General features: G+C 37.2%; 1 protein-coding gene across 1 annotated transcript in view; it reads right to left on the reverse strand.

Moving 5' to 3' along the window:
- Positions 1 to 1,815: 1,815 nt before the first annotated feature.
- Positions 1,816 to 22,802, reverse strand: part of LOC128510185 (probable phospholipid-transporting ATPase IIA) — a 45,201-nt gene continuing 24,214 nt past the window's right edge. Inside the window, exons 18-28 of the mRNA XM_053482279.1 lie at positions 22,256 to 22,426; positions 18,302 to 18,400; positions 16,678 to 16,767; positions 13,806 to 13,950; positions 12,375 to 12,439; positions 11,536 to 11,691; positions 9,392 to 9,456; positions 7,550 to 7,658; positions 7,415 to 7,472; positions 5,580 to 5,783; positions 1,816 to 4,304 (exon numbers count right to left, since the gene is read on the reverse strand). Of these exons, the coding sequence (XP_053338254.1) occupies positions 4,168 to 4,304; positions 5,580 to 5,783; positions 7,415 to 7,472; positions 7,550 to 7,658; positions 9,392 to 9,456; positions 11,536 to 11,691; positions 12,375 to 12,439; positions 13,806 to 13,950; positions 16,678 to 16,767; positions 18,302 to 18,400; positions 22,256 to 22,426 (1,299 nt within the window). The 3' untranslated portion in view covers positions 1,816 to 4,167. The remainder of the gene's footprint in view (positions 4,305 to 5,579; positions 5,784 to 7,414; positions 7,473 to 7,549; positions 7,659 to 9,391; positions 9,457 to 11,535; positions 11,692 to 12,374; positions 12,440 to 13,805; positions 13,951 to 16,677; positions 16,768 to 18,301; positions 18,401 to 22,255; positions 22,427 to 22,802) is intronic.

Consider the following 22,802-nt stretch of genomic DNA (forward strand, 5'->3'; position numbering starts at 1 on the left):
TTCCACTGTTTATTTTCATTCTTCTGAGTTTGTAATAGCATGTAATAGCATTTATGTTCACAAGTCATGACAATATTTAATGTTGTTTAAGGGAAGAATGTAGCACAGGAAGTGATGTAACAACTCTTAGAAACCTGGGCACCTGAAGAATTGGTGCACCATCCAAACTCACACTCTGAGCTTCTTGCATAGAAACAGTAATGCACCTGAGAAAACACAAGTTAGAAATATTTTTTTTGGTGGAAGTCTTAATTAATATTATAATACTTTGCTGGAATTTAAGTCCTCCTGACAAAACAGGTCTGTCTCAGTCAGATTTGTTGGCCTTCTTGCTCAGACATGCAACAAATTGTCTACAGGATTCAGGCCAGGGCTTTGCAGTAGCCAGTCTGATATTTTCACTTTGTTCTTTAAAGCCAGTTTGTTAAAATTAATTTAGTATCTTTAGAAGTAACTTTCTTTTCTTGTCAAACACCTGTTAAATACTTACCAAACAGTTGCAAACTTTAAGTCAAGCCTTTTTGAAGCCTCGTGTTAAATCTTGGTCTTTTTCCTAGCACAATAAACTTTTAGACTGTGCTAATGGAACAGGTATGCACGGTGGATGTTGGAATAATGGTGGATGTATGTAGATATTATTGGATACTTAATGCCTTTTCACTTCTTCATCATCTCTTTTATCCATGTCTTGGGGATCAGGACTAAAGTTAATTTATTCATCATCTAGAAGTTCATAAGTAAAATACTGACAATATAATTCTGATCATCACAAACATTTGTTTTAAAATGACCTACCAAAAAAACTGTTTGATAACATGAAAATGTGCAGAGAAATGCACTTACCAAATGACTTACCAAAAAAAAAACTGCATGACAAAATGTGCAGAGTTAATTTTATATTTTGGAGATTCAATTATTTTAGCCAAGGTATATGTACTTTTGTCGTTCATAATATTTGACAGAGGATCATGCCAAAAATAAAATGACCTCTGTGAAAGAAACAAAATAAATATGCACTACAAAATCGCATGTTGCAAATTATTTCTTTTTTATAACATAACTGTGACAATTTTTAAAGTATTAAATGTATCCCTGATATACTAAACTGAATACAAAATGGCAAAAGATAAGCAACTAAACATATTTTAAAATGTTTTCAAAAAGACAATATTAACCAGAGAGATTAGAAATAATGTAAGAAAGTATATATATATATATATATATATATATATACACACACTGTATATAATATTAATCGATCTATCCAGAAAAAAAAAAGATATTACATGTGCAATTGTCTGGAGCCAGCCATCACTGCAATACTGCACTCAGTATTTTTCCACCTTGTAAGAGGATTGAAACATTTACGGTGCCTAGCTGTTAATTTAGACACAGAGTTACAGATGTTATGGTTCCTATTAAAATTAAGCTCGATGCCAACGGCCCGAAGAAACATTTCCATTATTGGAGTGTATTGAGGACGGTAAGAAATAAACTATTTGCAGACATGCTAATTTAAATTGCACACAGATTTCATAGAATTACAATTTATTCCTTATGTTACATTTGACATTACATAATCGAGATCCTGACGTGTCTATAAATTAATTGCTTTTGAGACTTTCTCTCCTTGTGAACTCTCTTGGTGAAGAGAGAGAGAGAGTGAGAGAGAGAGAGAGAGAGAGAGAGAGAGAGAGAGAGAGAGAAATTTATAAAGATATATATTCATAAAAATATAATTTTAAGCAAAACTTATAATCATTGTTTTTTGATTCCTGAAATTCAAAACATTAAAATCACACTTCAGACTCCATCCATGATAAGAAAACTCCATCTTTATTTCAACACTGAGACTCAGTTATTTTGTCCCTTTTTGTTCTGCATTTATCATTGTGCAAATTCCAACTTAAATAAGAAATGTTAATAAATAAAATCAAATTTTTTTAGTTATTTACAACACAGCAATTCACAATGCATTGCCTAGTAAAAAGTAGTCCGGCCATTTACAAAACAAATAACAATACCAGCAACAGAAATCACATGAAATACACAGCATTTTATTTTAGTCTAGATTTCAAACTTATTAGTAGTATAAAGTTGATGAACTTGTGACAAATAGGTCCTTGCTCCCATACCTAGCAAAATATGCCGTTTGAATTCTCATTCATTTAGTAATTATTTACTGCAATATATGTTTTTTTCTTGCACAGGATTTTTGAGAGAACATGATTTGGTATGCAATTTTTTAGATACTCCCTTCTTGAATATAATTTATTGCACCAGGAGGACAAACCTTTAAAGTGATTATAAGACAGGGAGCATTTTGCATGCAGAGGTGCCAACATTGTGAGGGAAAAAAATTGCAGGAAAAGAGAAAAATCTAATGTTTTAAAGGCTTAGAAATTCACTTCATGTCCATGGATGGCTCCATATTCAGCTTTTATTAGCAATTATATTATATCAATAAACTTAATAGTCAGTGTTAAAGATTTAACAAGCTAATATGTCCATGAATTGACAAACCTAATGGAAGTACTGGCATATATACCGATCAGCCAACATGTAGGCTATACCACCGCCAGGTGAACTCAATAGCATTAATTATCAATTATATACCAGTAAATTGGTGTCATGGATCATCTGCAACCAAGCCTCCTTTTATGCCCATGGGGACCGCTGGACAGTCTGATCCCACAGAAAGTAGCACAAATTGCTGAAAAAAAAATCTGGCCATGATGGTGATTATAAGCCACACACAGCTGGTTGTTACCAAAGAAAGATTTCACGGTTGTTGATTTGGGCTCCAAATTCTCCAGATCATTGTTTATTCAATGTCACCTGCTGTAGTCAGTGTTGACCAGACCTTTCTATCTTTCCTACTTTCACTTGCCACTTTCTTTGTTGTTTTCCTAGATGGAGGTCTGAGTTATGTGTTCGTGTATCTGCATACTACAGAGCAAAAATCATAAAATGCTTTAGCTAAACCGTAAATGTTGGCACCCCTGAAAGCAACAAAAGTGGTCACTATGGCACATAGTCGAAGTGGCACAAATGGCAGACTGTCACTATTGTAGCTTACAAACAATGACATTTAAACTAATCCACACACTGACATACAGTTAATCGATATGGAGTGCACGCGTTAGATCATTTTAGCTCATTAACAAACCTGATATGATAGAACCATGTGAAATGCAGACGTGCAAAAGTGATTTGGCCCTATGAGTCTGAGTGATATGTTCTATAAAGACATAGACTGGGAGCAGTAAAAGTGTCCGTCAGGGGAAAAAGTGGTTAGTGTTCTGCCTGAAATCTACTCATTCATGCAACGAGTGAGGGAAACCAGAGGTCACCGCGAGAGTGGACATGGCCAGAGGGACCAGAAAAGGGAGCTGTAAGCTAAAATAGCATTTTGTTTGTGGTGTTACACTCACCGTGGTCTTTAGACACAACACACTGGTATTCAGTAACCTTACGCCCAAACCAACACCGCCGTCTGAGACAAAACAACATGCTAAAAAAAAAAAAAACAGCACAACTATGCTAGAGGGGCTCAGTGACAAATATGAATTCAAAATCTGCATCAACACAGCGACACACACACACACACAAGATTATCCTAAGACCCATTTTGGGTTTGAATTCAATTTCAGAAATACCTTCCACAGTAATACTTTTGAAATGATCGAGTTAAATCTTAAACTTTTAAACGAAACAAATACATTTTCATATAAATTCTTTACCCACACAAATCCCTTTCTCTTTCCCTTTCTCTAACTTTTTTTGCAAAATAAAGGAATTTGAAATGATTTTCTCTCAGGCTTCTCAAAAGCTCCGGTGCACACACCACAGCTCCACAGTTTAGCCCTCACTATTGACTCACTCGAGCAATCAAGCATAAAAGTACCCTTGTGATTCAGCTCTGATGGCCCTCTAGAAGCTGCATAGCTTTGTGGGACTACAAATTTTACAAATGAGAAGATTTTTATGGAATCATGCGGTAGGTTTCAGACATAACCATTGAGAATGGTCCTTGACATTCTTGCTGCGTGTAGTGAAACAAAGCCTGTGCAAACTGCGTGAGTCACCCACACACACACAGAAAAAAAAAACCAGATAAATAAACACACCCCAGTAACACGTCTTTCTGTTCTGAGTTTTTGCTGATCAGGAGGTCAGCTTGGAGTAGCTGGGAGGCGAGAAGCGCCTGCGCAGGTATTTCAGGATGTAGAGGGGCAAGCAACTGACCAGCGTGATGACGGTCACCTTCCAAACGAACGATAGAGTGGTGATGAAATAGACATCTGTGGGTGAAAGAGAGGAAGGGCAATTAAAAAACATGCTGAATAATTAATTTAATTTAAAAACAGACATTACAGTACAGTTCAGGGCTGCACCCTCATGCCTAGGACCGCATCGCAGCAGTACTGATATTCATCACAACAGCACTCTGTTGTTTAAATAACAACGTCTATATATGCTTAAATAGGTTACAGGCAATAGAAAATCCACAAGCAGCATAACACATGGTCTTCTCTGAAAAGTGGTATGGCTGTTTAAGAATGTGCAGTAAATAGATACAAACAAAAATCGGCTGCATGGTAGAGTCGGCAGGGGGGGGGGCATTTTCGTGCCCACAGCACGAAACAATCTGCTTGCAACATGCCAACAAATGGCCTCCACAGAAACTGCAAAACTTCTTGAATTTGGAGTGATGAGACAAAAATCTAAATGTATCCTATAGAAGTTATAGCTTGCCATGAACTTTTTCACATGGCAACAATTCAATGCACAGGACAAAGATGTAAAAATAAAACGTAATATGTTTTATTGCATCATGGATTATGTGGCATAAAGATTGTGTCTCTGACTTTCTATATATAAACATAAGGATTAACCCTGGATGTTAATATCCAGTTTGATAACCACAGACAAAATCACTAAATTATCAATAAAATGCCATTTAAAAAACAAATAATGTACCTGTAACAAAGGAAATCTGGGAGAAAACAACTTCTTGGGGATAACACCGGTACTTTTAGTCACAAAAAACCTTTTACATAGGTTGTGTGATAAACACACAGACCTTGGACACAGTCGTGATCTAGCAGGAAACGAGCAGAGGCGAGTGGTATTTCCTTCAGTATGGCGTTCACTGCGCTGGTCATAGTCTGGGTGGGCAGTGCGAAAAGCATAAACTTTGGAAAAAAGTAAAACCATTAGGAAAAAGCCATTTCCGGTGAACTCTTGGCCGGGATAGAGAGGAAACAGTGAGGAGGAATGTGGCCGCATTCTTTCACCTGATTTAAATCGTTTTGACGTCAGAACGATTTTACGAGCAAAAGGATGTCATGATGGAAAATTGCTACGAGACCTTGACCGATACTAGAATTAAATTTTCACAAATTGGCATAACATTTTGAAGGGTATAAACATTCGTATGTTATTGCACAATAGGTTGTTTTTTACTTGATTCCACAAAGTAATATTGGTTCACTTTAAATGATTAATTAAATTATATTACAATTGCAAAAGTATTTTTGTACGGTATATATGTGTTTTTGTAGATTAATTCTTACCGATAAACTCATGTAAGAAGACGAGTGAAGCGATGTAGCACGCCAGACTCAGCAGCTCAGCCACAATCATGAGCCAGTGCCACGTCTGCACCGTAAGTGCAACCATGAGTAGCTCAGTCAAGATGAGTGAGGTGAATGAAATTGCCACGATGTGCACAAACTCCGACTCAAAGAGCAGTAGAGCGCCGTACATGATGATGCTCCCTGTAGAGAACAAATAGACCAAATAAAACCCATTTCTAACAGAACCTACATACACACAACTTTTCCATATTATTATATCAGACATTTATTTATATCACACACTGTTAAATTCTAAAAATGTAAATGGTCACATGGTGCTAAATAATAAAAAAAATATCTCAGCTCTTAGTCAGGGCATCATGTTGATGTAACAACTAATTCACTAGGTTGTTGTATGGTTGAAGATATACATAAGAATTACACTGTAAATATATATACAGCTGCTAGATTATTAGGTACACCAAAATATGAGCGGTGATCAAACCAAACTGAGACTTGATAAACTTTTTCTTAGATGAAGGCAAAAAACTCATTGATTTATACAGAAGACTGCAAGTACAGCACGTTGAGACTCTACAGTAAAACATGAATGGTGCAACCATTCAATTATTTTATTCAAGGTATAAATAACAATTCTGGCTGAAGTGGCAGAGCCTATTCTTATGAATGCATGATCCTTAAAAATCGATGAATACTTGTCAGCCACTTGCAAAATAGACAAACCTGCCTGTATGAACTGTGGACAGAATCATTCACAACACTAGTTGCACATTACAGGAACTCGGCTAGCCACATCCCCGTACAGTCCTGTCATCGCTCCAAATGATTTCCACTTGTTTGGGCAATTATAGAAGGCCAGCATTTCAGATGTAAAACAGGCAAAGGGTGGTCACAGCAATGACTGATTTGATTTGAATTTCTCTTCTGAGAATACTTTCTATTTTGTTAATTGATGAATTAATGATTAACACTTATAATCCCACAATATCCCTTCAGTGGAACTAAGGGACAAACGGGATGTTCAGTAAGCACATATGAGTGTGATGGTCAGATGTCCACAAACTTTTGGCCATATAGTGGATTTTATTAAAAAGAAGGCTGCATGTTTCAGAATCAGTGTTTTATTGTCTTGCCGAAACAGGACGAGAGACATTATCCATGTTTGTGATGGCCCAAAAAAATCAAGTGTAACAGTCAAGTGTAACAGTATTTAACTGTATACTAAGTGAAACACTATTGAAAAGAGGATTATCCAGAAGGCAATCCTCTCATGGGGGAATACCTTAAAAAGTGAAAATCTACCTGACATAACAATTTTTTTTATTTTTTTTTTATAGAAGCTGAAAAAACATCCAGAAACAGACACCAAACAATTAAAAGAAACAGTAGTAAGCTGGGGAGGTGAGGTTTGGGTGGAGTACTTCACTTGCCATGTTACACGCCTCGAAAGAACACAAAAGGCAAAAGTGGAAAACCACCCTGGGTTATTTAACATAAACACTAAATAGACACAAATAAACTATTCAAGCTAACCAGGGGAAACATGTGGGTGAGTTTTGTTTAAGTAAAACAACATCGACTGTATGAGTTTCTAAATCCTGTCACATTGTCTCAGCTTGGAGTTTCTCTGTTTTCTTAGCAAATCTCTGCACTGCCTTTCCAAGTCATGCTTCATTTAGAGGTAGAAATAAATTGTTTGCTCAATTTAGAACACCCAGTGCTTTTTTATTTGGTGAGGTTTGCTAGTCAGATGCACGTAAAACATTTCACACTGCAATACAATGAATAAATGAACCTTTAAATCAGCTTACCTTGGTAGATGCTTATCAAAACCCATATAAGGAATGTTTTGTAGGAAAGTGGTCGACCCTGAAATAAGAAGGATGTTAAGCAGAGTCATAATAATAGCTTGGACAAAGGTGATATGGACAAAGAAAGTCAAATACCTTCAGTAAATCCTTATAAAGTTCAGGATAAAGCATGGCAACTTCAGATTTGACATCCTTATCCAAAACCAGAGAGAAGACAGGGAACATGGTGTAGATCGTCGAGTAGCTACAGAATGCGGAATAAACACATGTTATGAATTAATAGCCATGTGTTTCATAAATCTGCTAAACAACATTGCCTTGCGTAAGTCTAGGCACTGTACAGCAGATGGGTCAATACTTGGTAGAACCTTCTCAGGCTGCAATTATAGCTGCAACTCTTGTGGGATTTGTCTCTATCAGTTTTGCACATCTGGATCCTAATGTTTTTGGCCATTCTACTTGGAAAAATTGCTCAAACACTGACAAATTTGACAGAGACTGTTGGTGAACTGTAATTTTCAAGTCTTACCACAGATTCTCAATCAGATTGAGGTCTGGCTAACAGATTCAGGTTCTTGGTTTTGAATCTTGCCAATGTAGCTGTGGCGGTATGCTTAGGATCTTTCTACCGCTGGAAGGTGAACCTCTGCACCAATATCAGGTCTCTTGCAGCCTGGGACGAGGTTTTTTTGGCAGGTTTACACTTCAATTATAGTGAAAATCAACCCTACAACATGATGCTACCCATGTTACCAGGGTTATGAGCCAGTGTTGAGTTTCTGCCAAATACGAAACTTTGTGCCAAGGCCAAAAAGTTGGTCTTATCAGAACAGAAAATTTTTTTCTCATGTTTGCGGAGTCTCTGATCATGTCTTTTGTTAAACTCCAAAAAGACTTTTTCCCCACCATTATTCCAGAAAGCCCAGCTTTCAGGAGTTTTGTGGTCTATTGCTATCCTCTAAAGAGCTTCACCCATCTAAGCCGCAAATCTCTCCAGCTTCTTCAGAGATGTGACCCTTGGCTTTTTTGTTTCTTACTAATGTACTCTTTACACTGTCAATTGGTTTTAATGTAAAACCTCTTCTAAGCAGAATTGCAGTTGGTCCATATTCTTTTAATAATAGATTTAATAGTGCTCAAAGTTCATGGATGTTCACAGATGGGTTGGGATATTTTGTTTCATCAAACCTCGACTGATAGTTTTCCAAAACTTTGTTCAGGACTTGACCATTGTTAAAAGCGTATATAAATGAAAAAAAAAAATTGACTTGATTCAAAAGAATGGATGAAAATGTTAGGATTCAAAGCTAACAAAGCTATATCCTTGCAAATCAACCCATGCAAAATAAGCATGAGGAACAAAAATTTCCCATCGAATCACCAGGATCAGGACAATCATCAATTTCATGCTAAGATACATTGATTTGTACCTGGCAAATTCAATTATACATGTCAAAATGGAGCAGTGCATGAGAGCAAAAGAAACAGTGGCTTTAAAGTTAATATTTGTAACTATTAGTATAATGATGTAATTTGTCAGCAAATTAGTCTTACAGCATGAAGACCACTGACAAGTTGTTATTCACATATACATTTCTGTTTGCAACTCGTCATTCCTGCTGTGACAAATTATGGTAACAATAGAAACAGGGAGATGGTACATTAGCCTTGACTCACAGCTATAAAACTATGGGTCAATTTTTTTTCAAGCACACACTGCCTTAGAAACGCTGATACACAGTACACAAAACTTTGGCCTAAGTATGAAATGAATATCTCAGCTCAACTTCTAGCATTACAAAGGAGCTATTGGCGATCGTCAACTTTTATGCAGTCAGCACTGTTCGAACTTTATTCACTGTAACAATACGGCAGCTCAAATCAAATGTCACAGCAGTATGCAATGCATTATTGAAATGCCAGTGAGATTTCACTGAGTGCGATGAGTCACCACAGCTGTGCGAGTATGCCACTCACCCGATGATGAGAAATCCTTGGTAGAGAGGAACTGATGCAAAGTAGAAAACTGAGGAGAAGACAGCCTAAGGAAGATCCAAGCAAAAATTTACTACTGTGCATTATAACTGAGATACTTAGTTCAAGCCATTTTCAACTCTTACTCATATAGGCTATCCATTCCCCACCACCATATTAACATGTATAATCTCTCACTTGGAGAATAAAGTTTAAAAACATGTTTCCACAACTTTGCCCACTTAATATTGTTGAGGCTGGGAGAGTTCTAGGTAGTAATTTCAAGATAGTAATACAAAATGTTGATCGCCAAGTCTGGTTTTCTTTCAATCTGTGGAGTTTTCCTGTGTGCTTGTTTTTTAACAGGTACCAAGAACAAAACAAAGTAATTGTCTAGTGACTATAATCCTGTAAGTGAGGACCCAGGTGGCCTAGCAGTCTACTCCATTTTAATTTTTTTGCTGTAGTTCATCATAACCATTTCCTTCATAACCTTTAAAGACGCTGTACACCAAATTAATCATAATGATTCATAAGATGTCCTGAAAGTGAGTCATGGGCGAAAAACAACAGATCCATCCTGTGTAAAGTCATGGGGACCTAGGGCCTATCCCGGGAAACCTGGTGCACAAGGCAGCGTATACCCTGAAATAGGGTGCCAACACATCCCTGGGTACAGACAACTTGGAAATTCCAATCAGCATGTAAGCCATGTGACTGGGAAGGTGACTTGTACTTCTAGAGGAAACCCACCAAGCATGAGGAGAACATGCGAACTCCACACACATACAGAGCGGAGGTGAGATTCGAACCCCCACCCTTGAAGTGTGAGGCAATGATGCTAACCACTAAGCCATGCTGTCAGATAACAGTGCTGCTGTCATCATTGACTGGGTAAAGATGTTTACTTTTACTTGAAAATTTTCATTTTCATCATAATGAAGACTTGAGAAAGAATGCTGAAAAATGTACGATATGGCCAAACTTTTGTGGAGAGCTCTTTTACTGGGTTGGAATGCAGAGTAAAAAAAAAGTCAGTAGTAAGCATGAGCCAAATACAGCAATGGAGAGAAGAGCTTAAAGAAGCTTAACATATCTGGATCACATACAGAAACAGACTCTGATTTAGGTCCAGCTGCTTGTCTCACAGTCTAACCCTAAATTCTGGTGGCCCACCATCAAACGATTATGAGAATCAAAACCTAATGGAGGACTGTGGCTTTATAGACTTAGCAGCAGTAGCAAATGCACTGCAAGCTGGAATTAGGACAAAGTGGGATCTCTCACCCATCACAGCTGATCGAATGCCAATTTCATTTCACAGTAACAATACTGAAGCTTGTCCAAGTAAGTGACTAGGCTATTCCACGAATGGACCCTTGTGATGAACTTGATACATGACCATAAGTTTCATTATGTCCAAATTAAACAGCTGTGTCAAGTCAAAATTTAAAAAAGTTAAGGTATTTAAAAATAGATATATGATTAAGTGAAGGACCATAAAGCCTCTGGGTCACTCAGGTTAATGAGAATTTGAAAGTCTGAGTGTGTGACTCTGAAGTTCTACAGACTACCATGGATTTTCTTTTTTGTTTGTCTTGTACATCACATGTAAACTAGCAAACAGGAAAAACACCTGTCAGTCAGAAACATTATGGAATATCAATTCAAAATCTTTATTTGCTGATTATACAGATTCAGGATTATCATCAATGTCAAAAGGATATAAGCTGCAACCAGTAAAGTGACTATAATGTTCCCAGCAGAATCATGGAAATGCATTTACCATATCCAAATGTCTTTGCTGTGTCTCAGGACACAGCAGCAAGCCTTTTTGCTTTTAGCAGTATGAGTAAGACAAGTAACCTTACAATTTATTCACTGTGTCGCAATGTTTTTTCAACAAACTACTGTTGAACATTTTGGAAGCATATGCTGCTCATTAATACCGATCCTCATTAACATCTGAGTCACGGCATGATCCGTGCCAGTGCTTGGGTGTGTAGAAAGATTATTTTGGGGTTCAAGATTAGTTTCCTTAACTGTATCACAAACTGGAAAGTAAAACCTGAAAACACAGACCTGTTCATTAACATAGGGAGCAGTTTACATTCTTTTTCACATATACAGATAGACACAAACGCTACCTGCATGGTACTGATACAGAGGCTCCTGTGAATGACAAACTGACTGAGGGCAGCGGATCTCTTGTAGCTGTTCCGGCCATGCACCATGAGCAGTCTGCCCAAATGCTTAAACTGAGTCACTGAAAAATCAGCAGCGAGTGAGGCCTGCTTTCCCTCCTGACAACATAAACACACAACATTTAAGCTTGCATTTAATCTTTTAGAAGAATAAAAAAAAAAAACACATGCCATCCATATGTAGAAATGCAATATAACATGAATAAATATTCTAAAGTTACTGAAATCATATGGCCTGGAGAACTACAGTGTTTCAGGAGGGGAAAATACAATCCCACATAAACCACGTCAATTTAATCTGGGTTGTTCTATGTTAGTCATGGGTGAGTCAATATCAGTTAACCAACTCATAATGTCTCATTTTCAGAGTTTGGAAAGAGCGCTTGGCCCACCACAACTTTCGGCTTGGGCCAGTTCTGTCTTTGCAGTGTTTGAAGTTCCTGTAGACTCAATATCATAAAACGAAAAAAGCACATTTGAAACTCTCCACCACCTACAAGGGGAGTGATGTTTCAACGATCCCAGACCGTCTATATCCTCGATGACAGACAAATCACAATGACTGACAAATATAACCAGATGTGGGTCACAAACATTTACACAGTTTTGTGGCTTTTACTTGCACAGAACTTCCATAAATTAGACATGTAGCGTGGAAAACTATTGTCCAGACATGTGAGTGTGAAGAGTATGTAATAATGATGAGGTAGACACACACAGAGAGATTGTTGCAGATATTTGCAACAAAAAGTTTGGAATTGCAGGCACACAGTGGCTCTTACTTTGCCGTCCACTCCCACACCACAGTCAGCTTCCTGGATCATGCTGACATCATTTCCTCCATCCCCTGAGAAACAAAGAGAGAGATGGCAGGGTTGGCTAAGTGACAATCACAGCTACTTTGACCAATCCTGCTGTAAGACTCCTAAGAATAATATATCACTGTTTCAGGTGATAACAGATCAAAATAAAAAATTAAGGTAAAGAACATCTATAATGTTCGTGTTATCCAATCTGTTTCTGTCTGTGCTCTTTAAGGGTCTTTATGAAAATCTTTATGGAATTTACTTTATTAAATGAACATAGTTTTGGTATCTGCTCCATGTCCTGTATGTGCTTTGTGCCAGGTCTGCTTTGCCTAGCTCATCTACAGTAAGTTGAATAATTTATGTGCTCTAACACAGCGAGTTATCTTTTACATAAATAAAAGAAAGGTTTTGTCTGTACATTGGTCAGTACTTGCTCTTTTAATTATATCTTTCTGTTTTATACAATAGAGGACCTGAGATCAGTCTCAGAAAATTATAGTCCGTATATCTGTATGTCTGTCCAGCCAGATTTTACCACAGCATCATGCAAAACTGGCTGGACAGAATTTAATGAAACTTTGCCAGTCCTTGGGTATTGGCCTGAAGTTAAACCTGCACCATAAATGAAATCAAATTTTGAGTAGAAGGAAAGGTATAAGGAGTGCCAAATTATAAACTGCACGTTTTGACAGTATACTATGCATGCATCAAACTGTGGGCGCGTCTTAAATTGACCACTGGACGGAATTTAACAAAACTTTTGCAGTGCTTGGAGATCTGTCGGAAGTTAAACCTGCACTTGCTCAATGTAAACAAACACTTGCACCAGGAGATACTAATTAGAAAATCTAAACTAAATATATTACTGGATTAGGTAATATTTTTTTCAGCTGAAATAACAGCGCTGAAGTGGTATAAGTGAATCTGTGATTCACTCTTCGCTTACCAAATAGGTAGTGTATTTGGCTGATGACTAAAGAGGTAAAACTAGTGTAAACAAGATGTAAAATACTCAACCTTACAAAATTTCTAGTTTCTTTTTATTAATTAGTTAGGTAGAGAGTGCTGCTGTACAGAAAGACAGGCAGAAATCAGGACTTCAACATGAAATAATATGAAATTATGAAAATAATATCTCTGATTACATTAAAGCTGATCAGCTTATTTTTAGCTTTAACCTTTTAACTATTTCTATAAACTACGTTCCTGTTAACAACGGGTACTTCGCTAGTTTACTAATGAAGTAGACATTAAATGGAATTTTAATAAGACTCTCCCTGGTCTTGTTGTGTGACTCATTTGACAGGTTTACACAAAATGTCTGCTAAACTAAATATCATTAAGTGCCAAAACTCTATAATAGGTAACTATGCTCTATGTGACAGTAAACTACAACATACTAACCTACAGCACACGTGAGTTTGCCTGTGCGCTCCTGTAGCAGTCGAACGATCTGAGCTTTCTGCGTTGGAGCACAGCGGCAACACACCACAGCCGGACACTGGCACGCCAGTTCCATAAACTCATACTCGTAATACTTCAGGCATACCTGTGGGAACAATCTGTTTAATGTCTTCCTTACTGAAAACGTTACACATGGATCGTAATCCATAAACAAATATATTTATACATTCACCAAAAATACATACTGTGTATGTGTGATGGAATACATCCTGATTTTAATTTCTTCCTACAGTACATTTAAAAACAATGATGAAGACTATGCTAAATATGCAATAATCTCACTTGAACACTTAATATTGAGATGTGTCTGCTATGTAAAGCCTTCATAACAGCTCTAATCTGAGGTGCTGTAAATTGATGATTTCTGAGGTAGTTTTGGTCTTGCTTTTCTGGGATTGTCAGTTTTCATCATTTTTGCCAATGCAATTGACAATACTGTTCTTGCAAGAACTATTCCAGCTATAACAGCTGGCCTTCGTATATTAAAATTTTTGTTGTGTATTGACTTTTTGTTGTTGTTACTTAATTAGCTAATGCCATATGTGCTATTTCCTAGTATTGTTCTAAAATGTAAAAATAAATCCACACATGTGTCCAAATGTATATAATGCATACTTTGCATGTATAATCTGTACAAAATGCATAAAATATATAAAATGCATACACCAATTAGACTTAACATCATGACCAATGACAAGTTAAGTGAATAAATAACAACATGGATTATCTCATTACAATAGAACCTGAATGTGAGTTCAGTGAAAAATATATTACGTTACACAACATTTTAATTTTTTGTCTCTAAAGTTGACGTGTTGGAAGCAAAAAAAAATTGACAATCTTAAGGATTTGACTGACTTTGGCAAGAGCCAAATTGTGAAGGCTAGACAACTGGGTCAGAGCAACTCCAAAATTCCAGTTCATGTGAGGTGGTATTGGTCTGCAGTGGTCAGGAGCTACCAAAAGTGGTCCAAGGAAGGAAACTAGTTCAAAACAGGCGACAGAGTCATTGATGTGTGTGGGAACGAAGGCTGGTCTGTGTAGTCCAATCCAGTAGAAAAGCTACTGTAGCTCAGCTGAAAACATAAAATACTGGTTCCAATGGAAAGGATTCAGAACACACAGTGCCTCATACTTTGTTGTGTATTGGGCAGTATAGCCACAGATTGGTTAGGAAGCCCATCTACATCAGACCACAGGGCAATGGAAAAAGGTGGCATGATCTGATGAATCATGTTTTCTTTGGCATCAAGTTGATAAGATGGGGGGTGGCACCAGGATGCACTAAGGCAAGCAGGCAGAGACAGCGTGATGTTTTGGCCAATGTTCTGCTGGGAAGCTTTGGGGACTGGCATTTATTTGGATGTTAATTTGACATGTACCATCTGGCTAAATATTGTTGCTCACCCCTTCATGGAAACAGTACTGCTTGACGGCTGTGGGCTTTTAGAAAGATAATGCACCCTGCCACACTGCAAAAACGAGGAACGAGGTTTGAGGAACACCATGAGTTTGAAGGGTTGACTTGGCCTCCAAATTCTCCAGATCACAATCCCATTGAGCATCTTTGGGATAAATTATCCGAAAATAAAGCCGATTCATGGCGCCCTACCTTGCAACAGCCACTGACGACCTGGTGGCAAGAACTAGGGCTGCACGATATTGGAAAGAAACTGGCATTGCAATTTTTTTTTCTTGCGTTATGTAGAAATACTAAAATTTTTATAAGGTGCCTTGAATTGCTCAAAAACTAAATATTTAATAATACTAGAAAATTTGGGGTGATTTTGTAGGCATCTTTATAGAAAATGTATTTAAATTTATTGATTTATTCATTCATTTACTTAAATATATACACTACCGCTTAAAAGTTTGGTATCACTTTCTAACTCCATGGTCGTTCCTGATTTGTATTTCTTTCTACATTGTAAAGAATAGTCTTTATGAGAGCCAGTTTTATCATGGTGCTTGATGGGTTTTGCAAATGCACTTGACAATACTGTTCTTGCAAGAACTATTCCAGAAAGGCTAACCCTCCATGTCTTAAAATAACAATGGACCGTTGTTGTTGTTACATAATTACCTAATTCCATGTGTGTTATTTCATAGTTTTGAAATCCCCGGTTTTAACTAAAGTGTAGAACCCCCGTTGTACAATGTAGCAAATAAATCACTATATATACACAAGTGTGTATAGATAAATGTGTGTCTTCTTCCTAAATATATGTTTATTGCATGCTATACTGGACTCCATTTTGTCTAAAAGCAGTATTATTCCAAAATTATAATTATACACTTCATACCTTCAGAGGTCTAGTGGAGTCCTTGGCTCAATGGGTCGGGGGTGCTTTGGCAGCAAAAGGGGGACCTACTTAATATTAGGTGGATAGTCATAATGTTATGGGGCTGCTTGGTGTAATTATATCGCATATAGCAATACAGTATCTATGTTGTAAAGAAAATTTGTATCCCGTTATAAAAATGGGTGGATCCAGAGCTATTGGGTCAGTTTTACTTAATAAGAAGGAACTTGTCACACTAATTGTTCTAAAACTTAGAACTATAAATGGTGAAATGTATGATCTGTCTTACATGTCCGCAGAAAAATAACATAAGTGGTATAAGAAGAATAAAACATTTAAAGATGATTGTATGATGATGATTATAGTTTTATTTTAAGTGAGTAACCATGCCATCGTTAATTATTTTTTCTACAAGAGCATGCCTCTTCTTTTTCATTAATAAAAAATGTTCTACATAGCACTACAATTTTAAGCAGTATCAATTATGACTGGCTGTGCATGAGGTTTACCTCAAGAGAGTCTCCTGATATTACCAGAGCGCAGTCGTGCTTCCTCCTGAAAGCGTTGAGCTCGAGGTGGGCTTCACTACGTGTGGTCACCTGCAAACACAAAGAAAACTACAGTGTCAGCTGTCTATTACATGCACATTGGCTCCCATTTAAGCATGCACACAATGATAGCAATCTAACCCAGAATAAACTAAAGAGCTTAACCACACCAAAAGTAAGAGAATACAGCTGCTGACTTCAACTGTCAGCTCTCTTTTAGCCCATGACCCAAACCAACCGATTAACTGTCACATGTCACATGTCTGCCTGCTGCTCTCATAGGGAAGAGAGTTTCATAAAGGAAATGAGGCTCTCGGCTTCTTAGATGAAACTTAACAGATAGGCCTAAGGTTGATTCCATTACAGATGTATCAGTCAGAGGGACAAATTCATAAAGGAGGGAAATAAAATCACCTCCACTAACACAAAGGAATAATTTGCCTGACGTTAACCTTTCAAAAATATAGAGGGCATATGTATATTCAGTACCACAGCTAAAAATCAAACTGACCACAAATCCAACTATGACTCATGCACATCAATCAATTTGTAGGTCTTGTTCAGTAGAGGATGTTTTCTAGTCAAAGAACGTATACACAGTGGTCATCCATTCAACTCAAATTTAGACCCATATCCAGATTTCATTTGTATCTAAAGAGGAAGTTGCTCCAGATGCAGGGCCTTTCGGCTGCCCCAGCCCTCCGGGGGTGGTGTGATTGTTTTTAATGCTGTGCCAGACATTGTCTTTGTTTGCGGGTAACGACAGCACTGCCTTAACCTAAGGGCTGAGGCTTTCTCCGCTTTGGCAGCCATCCACAGGGAACACATACACACACGCCTAAATACACAACCATAGACATACGCACTTGTGCAGGTACAGAAAAAGACCTAGACCTCTGTTTGACTCCCCTGAGGGAATATCTAAACTGCTTAACTATAATGGGATGTTTGGAGGTCATGGACTGAACAGCCTTGCCAAGGACTGTAAACCAGATACTTTACGTTTATGAGTAACTAAGGTGATTCTTTAGGTCTTCCTGAAGATTTCCCCTTCTAATCCCCATTGGTGGGAACGGTGATGAAACACAAGTCTGGATAAAAAGATTGAAAGTAATCTTCACAGTTCAAATATAATAATCTACATCACACTACTACATTTTACTAGCTATGCCCTATAGAACTACAGCTGCCATCTGGTGAAGGATTCCACATGCTTTCATATATACCAGTGCATCTTCCTAAAACAATGCACATGGAGGAGACACTGGTATGTGTGGAGAGAGTAAGGAGGAGACATTATCTTTCCAATGCTGCATTCATGATCTCACAGATGTCTATGATTACCTAGTGTCATTCTGACAAACAGGGGAGAGATAAATGCCATACCTCTTGCACTTGAAAGCAGAGTGATTTAACTCAACTGGCATCAGGACTCAAATGTGATTTGTTATAATATTTTAAAATTAATGCAGTATTACCACCAGTTTTTAAGGCAATCACTTTAAATGAAAGATAATGTGGATAATAATAATAAATGGAGTGATAAAGATAAAGATGCAGTGATCTAAATAAGAAAAACACTTACAGGTCTAAAGACGTGAATGTCCTGATTACGAGTCACCAGGTGTGCATTCTTAGCTGTGCAAGTGGCTGTCTCCAGTTTGTCTCCAGTCAGCATCCATACCTTTTAAAACAGCAACAATTGATTATTACACTGGGAAAAAAAGACTATAATATACATAAGTTCCTGTTGCATCAAAGGTACAAGCAGCATATTGCAAACTTAAAGAGATATAACGTTAGAAATATCAGTGTAGAGTATATATTTTGTATATACTTAAAGTGCCCCTATTATGCAATTTTAAAGGTTGTTAATATTGCTTAATGAGTTCCTTAAAACAGGTTTACATGTATGCAAGGTCAAAAAACACTTTAGTTTTCTCCAAAAATAGATTTAATTTTACCCCATTTCTAAATGATTTGTAAACGACTCATGTGAAGCACTTTAAAGATTCAGTCCTTTCCGTGAGCCCTCACTGCTGTGATTGGTCAGATGGCTCGGCCCTTTATAATTGGTCTACCGCTAGAGTGTGTGTCGGAAAACGAAACGCCTATTACCATAATTGAACGACAGCTCTGGAGACCCGTCAATACATACTGTAGAAAAGATGGCGTCGGTTTTACCGTGTAACGACAAGCTAATTTTATATTAACTGTGGCTACAAAAATTTGAAAGGTCTTTTATCTTTGTGTCGGTGTTGCGTTAAAAGGCCGGTGGGCAAAAAGGACAAACACAAACAAGTAGATAAAGCAAATGTGTATTATACAAAACTAAATAAAGTAAACGAAAAAGGTGCACCACAACCAAACAAAGATATAAACAATATTTACAGACTATATATAATAAACGGTATTTGTATGTGTGCGTGAATGCGAGTGAATGGAAAATGTGCGAAGTCCGTGCTTATTGTATGTTATCCGAGTATACCGAGTATGGTTCAGTCTTACCGGGGTCCGGGAGGCCAATGACAGAGGGTGAGAAGTCTGGGGAATATGTCCAGTCGAAGATAATCCGGTTAAAAAATCTTTGCATGGGGCATGCGCACTTCGCGAGTTTGTTTTTCCCCTCGGGGCTTGCCGTAGAAGATGGGGCATGTTAGGGTTCAGTTTTGAATGGTGAATGGTGGAGAATAAACAGTTAAAAAGGATTTTGTGTGCTCTCGTTTTTTATAGTTTTTTTTTTATATTACAAAGTGTTTAAGCGATCCCGGATGAATCCTCTGTAACATTAACAAGAGTGTGGTAACGTTTATTGTAAGATGGCAGACAAGTTGTTCATGACGTAGAGCGTGGGCGGACATTATGCAAATATGTTATGGAGTGACGTGGATTCGTAACAGAGAAAAATTAGATTTGTCAACAACTCGTTTAGGCGAATATATTTGAAAAAGCATAATAGGACCTCTTTAACTTCTGAAACGTTATTATTTTTCTCTTCAATTACCTACTAAATAATGGAAAGTTTCTGAGAAACCCATATTTTGTTTAAAAAAAAAAAGAAGAAGAAACTGTTTCAATATTAAAAGGTGTAGATGCAAATACACTGACTGCACCAGCTTTAAAATTACCTATACTTGAAGAGAAACTCAAAGAACTCCATTAGCATAATTTTCTGTTCATGTATCTTCCAGCCAATTACACGCATTATCCCATCAAAATCTGCTTCTTCACCAAACATCATCTCAAGTAGAATGCTTGACCATTATCCCTACACTTTTTAGTTGTGCACTCAGCCTTTTGACACATCTCACTGCCTTTAATCAGACATCAAGCAGTTCGGTATATTAAAGACACAATATTTTCTGACTACTACAAAAAACCTGCAAAAAATATGTAGAACATGCTAAAGAATAATGCCTTATGCCACGGCTTCAGCATATTAGCTGTGGGTCATGTCTGCCTATTCGTTGTGTTTTAATGGGCCTCTTGTTATAGTCAGTCCTTAATGTCCCTTCATTTTACGTCTTAAAAAAACATGGTCCTAACCAGCCAGCACAGCCAGTAAAGACTGTGTATGCTTCGCTTTGAGGGAGAAAAAACAAATGGATGAAATATAATAAAGGGATGAAGTCCGATACAGAATTAAAGACCCTTCTTCTGATCACGTAGGTAAATTCTAAAGTATAAAGCATTCAATTGTTAATGTATCACGTAGATGCAAGTAAAACAGGGGAGCGAAGGCACTCACTGACTATTCTCATTAAACGCTGTGAGACTGACTATCTAGGCAGCATGCTAACTCTGGGTTTGGAGCTTTGTGTATATGTATGGGAAAAATTATTTGAATCTTATTCGACCCCACCTATTTACCTGTAAGCGACTTAATCCTGACAAATCCTCCCTAATGCACCTTTAACACCAATGCCAAACACTGTTCTCAACTGTTTGCTTTGGTTAACTTTTACAGTTCTGTATCCTGTAATTTATTTTATAATAATCATGGACACTAAGAGGAATCCTTTGTACAATCAATCTACAGAAATATTGGCTGTACTTAAACAAGTATAATATTAAAAAACAATAAAAACATAATTTGGCCTGAATTCATGGATAAGAGATGAGTGGTCTTGGCATACAAAGAGGTGGGCAAAGTACATAAATAAGATATCCTGGGTGAAATATTTTTTAAGTAAAAGTAAAAGTCCTCCATCTATTTAAGTAAAAGTCCACTAACCTTCAAACTGACTTAAATATCTAATGTACTAAGTTTGCTTTAACTCACAGTAGCCTTTAAAGCATAGATAAAGAATCTCTCTCTCTCTCTCTCTCTCTCTCTGTCTGTCTGTCTCTCGATCCCTCTCTACTTCCTTCCCAACTGTAAATGTGCTGTTTCGACGCGATCGTCTCCCCTTCCAATTGGAAACACCTAATACATAAGGAAATGCAATTTGCTTAATAGTCAGCAGGTGGTGATATTTCTGCTTCGCCTGCTACACACCACTGCATTTATGTAACGCAATGCCATGCAGAATGTAGTGAAGTACAAAGCAAATATATTTGTTGTAAAATGTAGTGGAGTACAAGCAAAAATTATTCGCTAATAAAATTACTCAAGTAAAGTACAGTAGGTACAGGAAATACGTACTTAAGTACAGTAACAAAGTAAATTTACCTAGTTACCTACCACTTCTGAACATATAGTATATTCATGAGTAAATCTGCAGAAAAAAAATGCACTACTACAATCTAGATGTCGATTAATTATTTAACGCTTAATTGCCATCATAATTAATTACCTGATTAAAAATGTATCATAAGGCTTGTGAGTGGTAACCTGGACATAACCTAATTTAAGCTTAGCTTTCCTTACTTGACATGCTACTTACATCGTTGCTAAGAGCTTATTTTAAAGTCTTGAGTCTGCCTGCTTACAATCTGCTTCCCCTTCCACAATCTTTATTTTTCTAAAACACTTTCAGGAAACCAACCATTCAACACCATGAACTGTTGCATGTTCATGAGTGTTTCACAAGCGTTTCATGTGCACAGGTGATGTGTACGTCTGTATGTTTATAAGTTTATAAGAGAGACAGGGAAAGAGAGGGGCTGATCGAATCAATGTAGATTTCAGTGCACATTTTACCCAGTTTAAATATTTAAAAAAATTGATAAATTGTACATGACTATAAATGATCATACTGTGGTGGGTCTCCACAAAAAAGTCAGTGTAAAAAAACACACTGTCCTGCCGCACTAACTGTTTAAATAAAAGCCGAGGCCGAAACGTGTGTCTGGTTATGATTAATTATTTATGAATAACCAATTACTGATTATTATTGTGTTTTAGAAAAAAATGTGAAATTTGCAACACTTTTGTAAAAAGAATATAACGCTAAAATAACTATTAAATTTTTATTAATAAGCTATTTAACATGCCTTATATTTTAGTCTGACTTAAAAATTATTATATGAGTTATTTATTAATTCTGACTGTACACCTTGCACTAAATAAAAAAAAGTGTCTAATGATTAGTCTCACTTTAATGCCAGCATTGCGCAGGATCTCCAGCGTTGGCCTCACATCAGCCTGTAGCTGGTCCTCCACCCCAGTCAGACACAGCAGCTCCATCTCCATCTCCAGACTCTCGAGGACCGTGGCCACTTTAAGTGATCGGTCGTGGACGCTCAGCTTGGCTTGGACATAGCGTGCCTACAAGAAAAAAAACCTTCTGACATGTCTATGTGACAAAAACACAAAAGCTGACCTCGAACATTATGCGAAATAATGTACAGGGTGATCTGGAGTGTTCAACTGATGCTTAAAAAATGAATGAGTCTATCTAGGAAAAACTGTGTTCCCTGCACAATTAATGTGCAACTGTTAAAAAATTGCATATCTGTGTTTTCTTAGTGCAAGATTGGTAAGATTCCCATGAATGGTTTGGGAGGAGTTGCAAATAGAGGAAAAGTTTGAAAAGTAAAGATGATGGCTGACAATGATGATGCCAGAAGCCAAAAGACAAAAAAAAACTATCCTTATGTGTCTTTAAAGCTTTGCACAGAGGCAATGAAAGTGCAAATCCACA

This window comes from Clarias gariepinus, chromosome 22, assembly GCF_024256425.1.
Source record: "Clarias gariepinus isolate MV-2021 ecotype Netherlands chromosome 22, CGAR_prim_01v2, whole genome shotgun sequence".
In the NCBI taxonomy this organism is placed as follows: Eukaryota; Metazoa; Chordata; class Actinopteri; order Siluriformes; family Clariidae; genus Clarias; species Clarias gariepinus.